The 12,970-nt window shown below is 45.0% G+C and overlaps 1 protein-coding gene across 3 annotated transcripts in view; it reads right to left on the reverse strand.

The window, feature by feature from the left end:
* Positions 1-12,970, reverse strand: part of corin (corin, serine peptidase) — a 43,777-nt gene that overhangs the window by 7,764 nt on the left and 23,043 nt on the right. For all 3 annotated transcript variants that reach the window (XM_034290619.1, XM_034290618.1, XM_034290620.1), the window contains exons 6-18: positions 12,637-12,750; positions 10,926-11,033; positions 7,745-7,855; positions 7,107-7,229; positions 6,510-6,590; positions 5,758-5,989; positions 4,976-5,118; positions 4,600-4,707; positions 2,171-2,284; positions 1,925-2,035; positions 1,399-1,516; positions 608-736; positions 281-330 (exon numbers count right to left, since the gene is read on the reverse strand). In XM_034290619.1, coding sequence (XP_034146510.1) covers positions 281-330; positions 608-736; positions 1,399-1,516; positions 1,925-2,035; positions 2,171-2,284; positions 4,600-4,707; positions 4,976-5,118; positions 5,758-5,989; positions 6,510-6,590; positions 7,107-7,229; positions 7,745-7,855; positions 10,926-11,033; positions 12,637-12,750 — 1,542 coding nt within the window. The remainder of the gene's footprint in view (positions 1-280; positions 331-607; positions 737-1,398; positions 1,517-1,924; positions 2,036-2,170; positions 2,285-4,599; positions 4,708-4,975; positions 5,119-5,757; positions 5,990-6,509; positions 6,591-7,106; positions 7,230-7,744; positions 7,856-10,925; positions 11,034-12,636; positions 12,751-12,970) is intronic.

Consider the following 12,970-nt stretch of genomic DNA (forward strand, 5'->3'; position numbering starts at 1 on the left):
TCTCTGTTAAACAAACCCATGACTTCAGAGTCAGTCTCTGTTAAATAAACCCATGACTTCAGAGTCAGTCTCTGTTAAATAAACCCATGACTTCAGAGTCAGTCTCTGTTAAACAAACCCATGACTTCAGAGTCAGTCTCTGTTAAATAAACCCATGATTTCAGAGTCAGTCTGCGTTAAATAAACCCATGAATTCAGAGTCAGTCTTCGTTAAATAAACCCATGATTTCAGAGTCAGTCTCTGTTAAACAAACCCATGACTTCTGAGTCAGTCTGTTACCTTCTTTGGTGCACTGTAGAGACACTCTTTTCCTGGAGTAGCAGGCATGTCTGTAGAAAGATTTGGGATTAACTGTTGTACATGTATCAACTTGACAACCTTTATTAAACCTTTATTAAACCTTTATTGACAGTTATAAACATTTTCTAACACACCATCTTAGAAAAACAGAACCCATCTTTCCTTCTGGGATCCAGACAATGTAGAGATGCCAACCAGGGTAGGATCTAGGTTATCAGATATGGTTCTAGGTTCCTACCCTCTCTTCTTCAGCATGGTTCTAGGTTCCTACCCTCTGTCTTCTCCAGTGTGGTTCTAGGTTCTTACCCTCTCTTTTCCAGTAGACCCTGTAGAGCAGACCCGTTCCTCTGTCTCCAGTCAGGATGGACATGAAGCCATCTCCTCCTCCCAGGAACCCCGGGGGGGTCAGGAATCAGCGCTACAGACGCTGGGACTCTGGAGGACACACACACACACACAGGAAGACACACATACCCAGTGTTACTGTGGACAACACTGTCTTTAGGTTTTGTAGAAGAAAGAAATTATACTACTCAATAAAAAGTATCCATCATCCCCGATGGTTGAGACCAAAATATGACTCGTTGTTTGTGTCGTTTCTTTTGTTTATTCAAATTTTAAATTGGCTGATTTTCACAAAGCCCATACTGAGTTGGCTGTATGACCACATATTTTAGCACATTGACACTGAATGAGGACACAAAAACCATTGTTATGACAAAATGTATACAAATAAAAAAGACACACGGCTGCAGACACACTACAGCTGAGTGTCAGTAGCTGATTGTCTTTGTAGTTGTATGTCAGTACCTGTGTAGCTGTGTGTCTGTAGTTGTGAGTCTGTAGCTGTGGGTCTGTAGCTGTGGGTCTGTAGCTGTGGGTCTGTAGCTGTGGGTCTGTAGCTATGCATCTGAAGTTGTGTCTTTTGCTGTGGGTCTGTAGTTGTGCGTCTGTTGCTGTGTCTGTGTAAATGTGCGTCAGTAGCTGTGTGTCTGTAGTTGTGAGTCTGTAGCTGTGTGTCTGTAGCTGTGCATCTGAAGTCGTGCCTTTTGCTGTGATTCTTTAGTTGTGTGTCTTTGTCTAACTACTGACCTTACCCTAGTCCAAGTTGGGAGCAGGTCAGTTGGCTGAGCTCTGCGGTCCAGTCATCAGCACAGACCTGGTAGTCTACTGCAGTCCTGAACACCGTTAGGATCGACCCCTCAGACAGGGACACTGGAGGGGGAAGGTCAGAGGGCAGATTAAAATCACCCAGGAAATCAGCTGATAGTGCTGAAGTAGGTTGAAAGAGGAGGGGGGAAGATAAGCATCAAATATAATAGTGATCCCCTCGCCTATCTCTATGGATACAGTTACCACACCCCCATTACTCAGAGCTGTCTGAACAGTGATCCCTCTATCTATCTCTGTGGGTACAGTTACCACACTCCCATTCCTCAGGGCTGTCTGAACAGCGATTCCTCTATCTATCTCTGCGGGGTATAGTTACCACAGTCCCATTCGTCAGAGCTGTCTGAACAGAGATCCCTCTATCTATCTCTGCGGGGTATAGTTACCACAGTCCCATTCATCAGGGCTGTCTGAACAGAGATCCCTCTATCTATCTCTGCGGGGTATAGTTACCACAGTCCCATTCATCAGAACTGTCAGAACAGTGTTTCTTCCCGTCGCACCACAGAGTCCGATGAACACATTGGTGGTTGTTGCAGGACAGCTCGTTGTCGTTACACACAGCTGAGAAGATACGACCAGTTAACCAACAGTCACCAAGTACATTCTAATTCACAGGAAACACTGAGCTGTAAATGCAGACTGTACTGACAAACACATGCCTAGTGAAACGATCGAAAGCTGTGTAATGACACTTACAGCAGTTCCTCTCATCCTCCAGTAGGGGGCAGTCTGGGAAGCCATCACAGATCATAGTGTGTTTAATACACTGCCTGGTTCCAGGACATGCCCAGAGACCACGCTCCACACAACCTGAAACACAACCTCATCAACATAGAGCCTTATAACAGACCACACTCCACACAACCTGGAACACAAACTCATTAACATAGAGCCTTATAACAGACCACAAAACCTGGAACACAACCTCATTAACATAGAGCCTTATAACAGACCACACTCCACACAACCTGGAACACAACCTCATTAACATAGAGCCTTATAACAGACCACACTCCACACATAGTTTTTCTGGTTTTACTTTTCATAGGTGTGTGTTTGAGTAAAATTAACATTTTTGTTTTATTCTATAAAGTACTGACAACATTACTCCCAAATTCCAAATAAAAATAATGTCATTTAGAGTACTTATTTGTAGAAAACAACAACTGGTCAAAATAACCAAAAAAAGATGCATTGTTTTCAGACCTCAAATAATGCAAAGAAAACAAATTAATATTAATTTCTCAACAACAAAATAATAATGTTTAAACTTAGGAAGAGTTCAGAAATCAATATTTGGTGGAATAACCTTGATTTTTTATCACAGCTTTCATGCGTCTTGGCATGCTCTCCACCAGTCAGTTACGTTGCTGTTTTGTTTTATGGCTGGTGACCATCCATCTTCCTCTTGATCAAATTTCACAGGTTTTCAATGGGGTTCAGGTCTGGAAATCGGGCTGGCCATGACAGGGTCTTGATCTGGTGGTCCACATCTTGATTGACCTGGCTGTGTGGCATGGAGCATTGTCCTGCTGGAAAACTCCATTCTTAGTTGGGAAACATTGTCAGAGCAGAAGAAAGCAGTTGTTCTTCCACGATAACCTTGTACTTGGCTTGATTCATGCGTCCTTCACAAGGACAAATCTGCCCGATTCCAGCCTTCCCATCCCCAGATGATCACCAATCCTCCACCATATTTCACAGTGTGTGTGAGACACTGTGGCTTGTAGGCTTCTCCAGGTCTCAGTCTAACCATTAGACGACCAGGTGTTGGGCAAAGCTGAAAATTTGACTCATCAGAGAAGATGACCTTACTCCATTCCTCTATGGTCCAATCCTTATGGTCTTTTGCAAACTTCAGCCTGGCTCTTCTTTGCTTTTCGTTGATGAAGGGGCTTTTTTCTAGCTTTGCATGACTTCAGCCCTGCCCCTATGAGCCTGTTTCGAACCGTCTTCGCTGTGCATTTCACCCCAGCTGCTGTTTGACATTCTTTTTGTAGGTCACTTGATGTCATCCTATGGTTGTTGAGTGACAATCGAATGAGTTAACGGTCATCTCGGTCAGTGGACAGTCGTTTTTGCCCTCTACCAGTCTGTGGGTTTGTTGTCCCCAATGTCTGTTGCTTGACCTTGTTCTTATGAACCGCCGTCTTTGACATTTTCAGGATGGAAGCAACCTGACGCTCACTGTATCCCTCTGCCAGTAAAGCCAGAATTGAACCCTTCTTTTCCTCACTCAAAGCCTTTCTTTTCAACTCTTTTGTAATGCTGATTTGTAATTTTTTATTCAAATTACCTTTGAGGTACTACTTGCACTGTTTTTGCCATCCAGCTGGTCCTATTGCAAGAGGATAGTGATGACCACAGCAGTGGCTTTTATACTTTTCAAATTAGATTTGTATCAGGTAATCACTTAATCAGTACTTCATTAAGTAAAACAAGGTGTTCCTGTGTTGGAATTTAACAGACACTGGAATGGAATGGCTGCCATACATAGAGATAAGTAGAGATGCTGATTTAAGAAAAATAAGGAGTGGTGTCTTAAATTTTTCAAGAACTGTATAACCTTATAACAGACCACACCCCACATAACCTGAGACACAACCTCATTAATACAGGACCTCATCATAGAACATACTCCACACAACCTGGAACTCAACCTCATTAATACAGAACCACATCACAGACCACACTCCACACAACCTGTAACTCAACCTCATTAACATAGAGCCTTATAACAGACCACACTCCACACAACCTGGAACTCAACCTCATTAACATAGAGCCTTATAACAGATCACACTCCACACAACCTGGAACACAACCTCATTAACATAGAGCCTTATAACAGACCACACTCCACACAACCTGGAACTCAACCTCATTAATACAGAACCACATCACAGACCACACTCCACACAACCTGGAACACAACCTCATGAATCCAGAACCTCATCAAAGACCACACTGGTGCTGTGTGTCCTCGGGACAGTGGGCGCTCACAGGACGGGGGGCGGGACTTAGGACAGTGGGGGTGGGAGACAGCAGGGGTCAGCTGCAGTGTCTGACCTGCGTGTGTATTTATTCATGTGTGTCTGTGTGTGTGTGTCTGTGTGTGTTCTCACCACAGTTGTCTTCATCGCTGTCATCATCACAGTCCATGTGTCCGTCACAGTGTTTAGACGACAACACACACCTTCCTGAACGACACTTGAAGTGGCTCGGAGAACACTCTGTAACCAGGACAACAACACACCACAAAAACATAGAACAACAAAAGTCAACCAAATCAACAACATTCAAGAACAACATTCCAAATGACTGGGAAAACTCCAAAACATGAATGGGAGTCTCAATAGCTCCGTGCTTTGTGGCCCAGGATCAATTTCACCCCACTATTTATTCTCCTTCACACAGCTCAGATATGTTGTGAAAATCAATCACCAAATCCACCAATCAATAAAAACAAATTACACAACAAAAAACACATCCAGTACTGACCGTCTACATCTGGGTCTGGGAGAAGACAGGTGACGTTGTGTCCATCTTCAGGAAACTGGTTACAGTCGGAATCCTCTGGCCACACCAGACCCACAACCCCCAGCACCGACTCACAACGCTCCTTAGAGTTACGACATAACGACCTGCAACACACACACCAGACCCACAACCCCCAGCACTGACTCACAACGCTGCTTAGAGTTACAACATAACGACCTGCAACACACACACCAGACACACAACCCCCAGCACTGACTCACAACGCTGCTTAGAGTTACAACATAACGACCTGCAACACACACACCAGACACACAACCCCCAGCACTGACTCACAACGCTCCTTAAAGTTACGAAATAACGACCTGCAACACACACATTCATCCACACAAAATGGACTCTACTAGTCACCTTCAGTGTACTGGTGTCTACTGGACTCTACTAACCTCTACTGGTCACTTAGAGACAACTGGAGTCTAACGCAGGGGGGGACTCTCTGGTGTGTGTATGTGCACTGACCTGCAGGGGGGGACTCTCTGGTGTGTGTATGTGTACTGACCTGCAGGGGGGGACTCTTTGGTGTTTGTGTGTGTCTGTGTGTGTGTCTGTGTGTGTGTGTGTGTGTGTGTGCACTGACCTGCAAGGGGGGACTCTCTGGGGCGTGTGTGTGTCTGTGTGTCTGTGTGTGTCTGTGTGTGTGTGTGTGTGTGCGCACTGACCTGCAAGGGGGGACTCTCTGGGGCGTGTGTGTGTCTGTGTGTGTGTGTGTGTGTGTGCGTACTGACCTGCAGGGGGGGACTCTCTGGTGTGTGTGTGCATCACACTTGGGGACCAGCATGGTGCAGGCGAAGAACATGAGGTATTTATAGCAGTTGGTCTGGACCAGGGCAGGAAACAGGGACGCCTCCCAGGAACCAGAGCTCTCTCTCTGGGTGGAGTGACCCAGGTAGTTGGGGTACGTGGTGCTGTTGTAGGGAAGATTCATACACAACTCCAACGTAATGGGCTCACAACGACCTGGACAAGGGGGGGCGGGGGGAGGGGTGTAGAGAGGTGGGGGAGGAAGAAAGAGATGTGGAGGAGGGAGAGAGAGGGGGAGGGGTGGGTGGGGGAGATGGAGGGGAGGGACAGGTGATTATACAGGTGAGTACAGGACGGAATAAGGCAGAGGTGTCAAACCGGTTCCATGTGGGGCCGAGCGTCTGCAGGGTTTCCCTCTCATCTCTTACTTGACTGATTAATTAGGTCACTAATTGGTTAGTTTCTCCCCTCAGGTGTGAAATGGGAACTTATTTATAGGCAAAACCAAAAACCTGCGGACACTGGGCCCTCTGGGGAACCGGTTTGACACCCCGGGAATAAGGGCTTCTCTATTGACCATGTCTTCTTACCCAGTCACAGTATGGAAAAGGTATCGCATCGACACAGTAGAGGAGACATTACACAAACACAGACAGACAGACACACAGACAGAAACACACACACACAGACACACACACACACAGACACACACACACACAGAGACACACACACTTACTGCAGTTGTTGCGTGTGTCACACAGTGTAGCTCCGGGAGTAGAGATACAGCTGGGCAGGCCTGGAGAACACGCCCCCTGAGCTGAGACAGAGAGACGTTAGACACGCCCCCTGAGCTGAGACAGAGAGACGTTAGACACACCCCCTGAGCTAAGACAGAGAGATGTTAAATACACCCCCTGAGCTGAGACAGAGAGACGTTAGACACACCAACCTGAGCTAAGACAGAGAGATGTTAGACACACCCCCTGAGCTGAGAGGGAGACGTTAGACACACCCCCTGAGCTGAGAGGGAGACGTTAGACACACCCCCTGAGCTGAGAGGGAGACGATAGACACACCCCCTAAGCTGAGAGGGAGACGTTAGACACACCCCCTGAGCTAAGACAGAGAGTTGTCCTTACTGTGTTGGAGGGGTAGGTGTGTGTGTTTGTGTTGGAGGTGTAGGTGTGTGTGTGTGTGTTGGAGGGGTAGGTGTGTGTGTGTGTTGTCTTACTGTGTTGGGAGGTGTGTGTGTGTGTGTTGGAGGGGTAGGTGTGTGTGTGTGTTGGAGGGGTAGGTGTGTGTGTTGGAGGGGGAGGTGTGTGTGTTGTCTTACTGTGTTGGGAAGTGCAGTTCTCCTCGTCACTCCCGTCTTTACAGTCCTCCTCTCCGTCACAGCGGAAAGCACTGGGGACACACTGACCAGTCACACACTCCAACAGACCCTGGGACTTACAGGCTACAGAGAGGAGAGGAGGGGGAGGGAGGAGGGGGGAGGGGGGAGAGGGGTGGGGGAGGGGGAGGGGTGGGGGAGGGAGGAGGGGGGAGAGGAGAAATCAGATAAAGAAATGACTTTCATACGACGGTAGCTGTTGCTAATTAGTTCTTACATTAACATGTTGTAATGAAAGTATGAACATGTTAATGAAGATGTGGCTAATGACAGTAACTTAAAGTTGTTTTAAATAGTAATGCAATCATAACTTTGTTGTAACTAATGATAATGATAATGTTTTCACATTGATACTAATTAAATGTAGATCATTTAGATAATTTAGGATAATTATAATGATGACTCTGTGATAGTTGAGGTAATGCAGCTATGACGATGACGATCATTTGATAGTTGTGATAATGCAGCCATGATAATGATGATACCGAAACAGTTGTGATAATGCAGCCATGATAGTGATGATACTGTAATAATGTAGTCATGATAATGATGCAGCTGTAGTGGGTGTGATAATGACTTACAGCAGTTGAGTTCATCGCTCTTGTCTAGACAGTCATGATCTCCATCACAGAGCCAATCCTTAGTGACACACCTCCCGTCTCCACAGCGATGCTCTTTGACTGGGTCACACACTGACACACACACGTACACACAGACACACACACACCCACACACACACACACACACAATTACTGGGATACATAGCTAGTGTGGAATTTACTTTTTACTAGTGAGTGTTGGTATACTTTTTACTAGTGAGTATTGGTATACTTTTTACTAGTGAGTATTGGTATACTTTTTACTAGTGAGTGTTGGTATACTTTTTACTAGTGAGTGTTGGTATACTTTTTACTAGTGAGTGTTGGTATACTTTTTATTAGTGAGTGTTGGTATACTTTTTACTAGTGAGTGTTGGTATACTTTTTACTAGTGAGGGTTGGTATACTTTTTACTAGTGAGTGTTGGTATACTTTTTACTAGTGAGTGTTGGTATACTTTTTACTAGTGAGTGTTGGTATACTTTTTACTAGTGAGTGTTGGTATACTTTTTACTAGTGAGTGTTGGTATACTTTTTACTAGTGAGTGTTGGTGTACTTTTTACTAGTGAGTGTTGGTATACTTTTTACTAGTGAGTGTTGGTATACTTTTTACTAGTGAGTGTTGGTATACTTTTTACTAGTGAGTGTTGGTATGCTTTTTACTAGTGAGTGTTGGTATACTTTTTACTAGTGAGTGTTGGTATACTTTTTACTAGTGAGGGTTGGTATACTTTTTACTAGTGAGGGTTGGTATACTTTTTACTAGTGAGTGTGGGTATACTTTTTACTAGTGAGTGTTGGTATACTTTTTACTAGTGAGGGTTGGTATACTTTTTACTAGTGAGTGTTGGTATACTTTTTACTAGTGAGTGTTGGTATACTTTTTACTATTGAGTGTTGTGTGTTGAAACATTTTACACCTAACATGTGCCTTACTTTAGCTTGTGCTTAAGCTGAAACTGTATTATAAACAGTGGAAAATGGTGGTTGCACTTGGGCGCAGATGGTATTAGAGTGTCTAGTATATATTAAGAGTGTTATGTTCTTTTAACTTATGAGGAACTGATTGGGCCTGAATTAAGATAACAGGAATAGAAACTTCAGTTTCCGAGCTTAAGGGTGTAAGAATAGATAATCTTCATGTAAACAGACTAGTCGGACACTCCGGACAGATGGAATGGGCCTTGCGGCTGGAACAAGCCTGGGCGCCAGCGATAGGCTGAACAAGTCTAAACCACGTTCAGCCCCATTCTGATAGGCCTGCAGTGAGCAGGAACTACCACTGTCAGAACGTATATAAGAAAATGTTGGCAACAATATCTGGTTCTCTGCTGACCCTGTGTGGTGTTGTAGTGAACCCATGTACATGAAGATTGCATTTATTATACTTATTAAAGACTTCGTAAAATAGCCTTGGTCTCTAGGTTGTGATTTATCCTTCAACGCCAGATTTGATTCACGCACTAACACTAGTCTCAGATGCATTCTACTAAACTACTGATATCTCCTCCTGGCTGATGTGTTTCTAATACACTATTGATATCTCCTCCTGGCTGATGTGTTTCTAATACACTTCTGATATCTCCTCCTGGCTGACGTGTTTCTAACACACTATTGATATCTCCTCCTGGCTGATGTGTTTCTAATACACTATTGATATCTCCCTGTCTCTGATACGTTTCTACTAAAGTGTAAATCTCCTAGTGTCTGAGGTTTTCTACTAGGCACTACTGATATCTACCAGTCTCTAGAGTTCTACTAAACTCAATTGCATCTACTAGTCTATAAAATATTCTACAGGGCAATGCTATTTTCTAATGTATTTTTCTAAACTGAATCAGATGGAGGAAGATATTAGGCTTCTTCATCTATCCGGTTAAAGTAATGTCGTTTTATTACCGTTTTGATACCACTTAACAACAGGCAGGTGCTCCGTTTCCATTGAGCTTTGGAGCAAAGAATGGTGGGTGGCTGAAAGCCTACAGGCATTTTGACAGGTGGAGGGCTGGTCTCTCCCTACATGATGTAAAACCTACAGGCATTTTGACAGGTGGAGGGCTGTTCTCTCCCTACATGATGTAAAACCTACAGGCATTTTGACAGGTGGAGGGCTGTTCTCTCCCTACATGATGTAAAACCTACAGGCATTTTGACAGGTGGAGGGCTGTTCTCTCCTCACATGATGTAAAACCTACAGGCATTTTGACAGGTGGAGGGCTGTTCTCTCCTCACATGATGTAAAACCTACAGGCATTTTGACAGGTGGAGGGCTGTTCTCTCCCTACATGATGTAAAACCTACAGGCATTTTGACAGGTGGAGGGCTGGTCTCTCCCTACATGATGTAAAACCTACAGGCATTTTGACAGGTGGAGGGCTGTTCTCTCCCTACATGATGTAAAACCTACAGGCATTTTGACAGGTGGAGGGCTGTTCTCTCCCTACATGATGTAAAACCTACAGGCATTTTGACAGGTGGAGGGCTGTTCTCTCCCTACATGATGTAAGACCTACAGGCATTTTGACAGGTGGAGGGCTGTTCTCTCCCTACATGATGTAAAACCTACAGGCATTTTGACAGGTGGAGGGCTGTTCTCTCCTCACATGATGCAAAACCTACAGGCATTTTGACAGGTGGAGGGCTGTTCTCTCCCTACATGATGTAAAACCTACAGGCATTTTGACAGGTGGAGGGCTGTTCTCTCCCTACATGATGTAAAACCTACAGGCATTTTGACAGGTGGAGGGCTGTTCTCTCCTCACATGATGTAAAACCTACAGGCATTTTGACAGGTGGAGGGCTGTTCTCTCCCTACATGATGTAAAACCTACAGGCATTTTGACAGGTGGAGGGCTGTTCTCTCCCTACATGATGTAAAACCTACAGGCATTTTGACAGGTGGAGGGCTGTTCTCTCCTCACATGATGTAAAACCTACAGGCATTTTGACAGGTGGAGGGCTGTTCTCTCCCTACATGATGTAAAGTTTATGGGATATTGGTTGATCCTGGCATAATCCTGGGAGTGGCAGCCTGCGTCACAATGATCTGTGTGTGTGTGTGTGTGCATGTCTGTAAGTATGTATGTATGTATGTGTGTGCGTGTGTGTATGTGTGTGCGTGTGTATGTACGTGTGTATGTGTATGTGTGTGTGTGTACTTACCACAGCTGTGCTCGTCGCTGAGATCTCCACAGTCATCATACCCGTCACACACCAGAGAGGGAGGGAGGCAGCGTCCTGTCCCACAGTGAAACTCCTCCTCTTCACAGACTGAGGAAACAACAGCAGTATTTAAACTCTTCATCTTCACACTCTTCCTCTTCTGTTTTTTCAAGGGATCGACAGACTGACAAGTGGTCCCATTTAGCTCTATTGGTAACAGAACAGGGCTTGTGACACCAGGATGGTGGTTCCTGCAGGGGCTGGGGGCGGGGGGGCAGTACGTACATGTGTGAATTGACTGTTGTAAATGTCTCCGGATTAAATTAAATGTGAGTCATCAACAAACTCTATCAAAAGACTTCTTGCCACTTAGTGACTGTCTCTTAGTGGTTGTCTCTTAGTGATTGTCTCTTAGTGATTGTCTCTTAGTGACTGTCTCTTAGTGATTGTCTCTTAGTGACTGTCTCTTAGTGATTGTCTCTTAGTGACTGTCTCTTAGTGACTGTCTCTTAGTGACTGTCTCTTAGTGACTGTCTCTTAGTGACATTCCTAACTATTTCTCTCCTGTCATCCTCCTCCATTCTCCTTTCCAGTCCTGTCCTCCCTTGTCTCCCATTTCCTCTCCCCCTCTCAGCCCTCCTTCATGCTCTCTGTCACCATCTCTCCCATAACATTCCAAGGGTCCCTCCTCCATGCTCTCTGTCCCCATCTCTCCCATAACATTCCAAGGATCCCTCCTCCATGCTCTCTGTCCCCATCTCTCCCAGAACATTCCAAGGATCCCTCCATATACAATCTCATTAGGTGGCTATGACGACCAGTTGCCTTCCCCCTCAACCCCCCCCCCATTCCAGCACTCAGTGTCAGGGAGTTGGTGAAATGATTATCTAATAACGTGGACAAGTTCAGTGGTGGCTGGTGACCCGAAGAAATGGGAGGATGGGCTGGTATTGAATGAATGGAAAGGCATCCAACAAGTAAACATGGTCAAAGCTTCCAACCAACCACTGGTCCTCTGATAACAGGATCACCTCCTTCATAACCACTGGTCCTCTGATAACAGGATCACCTCCTTCATAACCACTGGTCCTCTGATAACAGGATCACCTCCTTCATAACCACTGGTCCTCTGATAACAGGATCACCTCCTTCATAACCACTGGTCCTCTGATAACAGGATCACCTCCTTCATAACCACTGGTCCTCTGATAACAGGATCACCTCCTTCATAACCACTGGTCCTAAGATAACAGGATCACCTCCTTCACAACCACTGGTCCTCTGATAACAGGATCACCTCCTTCATAACCACTGGTCCTAAGATAACAGGATCACCTCCTTCCCAACCACTGGTCCTCTGATAACAGGATCACCTCCTTCTTAACCAACCACTGGTCCTTTGATAATGGGATCACCTCCTTCATAACCACTGGTCCTCTGATAACAGGATATTTGTGTGTGTTTCTGTGTGTGTGTATATACATAGGTGTGTGTGGATGTTTCTGTGTGTGTTTATGTGTGTGTGTGTGTGTGTGTTTCTGTGTGTTTCTGTGTGTGTGTGTGTGTTTATATGTGTGTGTGTGTGTTTATATGTGTGTTTATGTGTGTCTGTGTGTGTTGTGTGTGTGTTTATGTGTGTGTGTGTGTGTCTGTGTGTGTGTGTTTATGTGTGTGTGTGTGTGCATGTATGTGTGTGTGTGTGTGTACTTACAGCAGTCTGTCTCATCGCTCCAGTCATCACAGTCATTGTATCCGTTACACACCAGTTTCCTGGGGACACAAACTCCCGTCGCACACAGGAAGTGGTCATGGCTTCCACATACAGCTGCAATAAAAGACCAGCAGCAGACAACTTTAACAACAACAACAGTCATTCCCAACCAAAACAGCCAACAAAAACAACCTTGTGAAGTTAAAATCTGGATCAGGAAAAGGGATAAGACAATAGGTTTTGACGAGAGAGACTGGGAATTCAAGTTTTAGATGTTTAAATATCAAGAAAAAAAAGAAATCAGTGGTCTGCTTGTTTGTCTATGTTTGTATGT

This window comes from Esox lucius, chromosome 24 (genome assembly GCF_011004845.1).
Source record: "Esox lucius isolate fEsoLuc1 chromosome 24, fEsoLuc1.pri, whole genome shotgun sequence".
NCBI classification, from domain to species: Eukaryota; Metazoa; Chordata; class Actinopteri; order Esociformes; family Esocidae; genus Esox; species Esox lucius.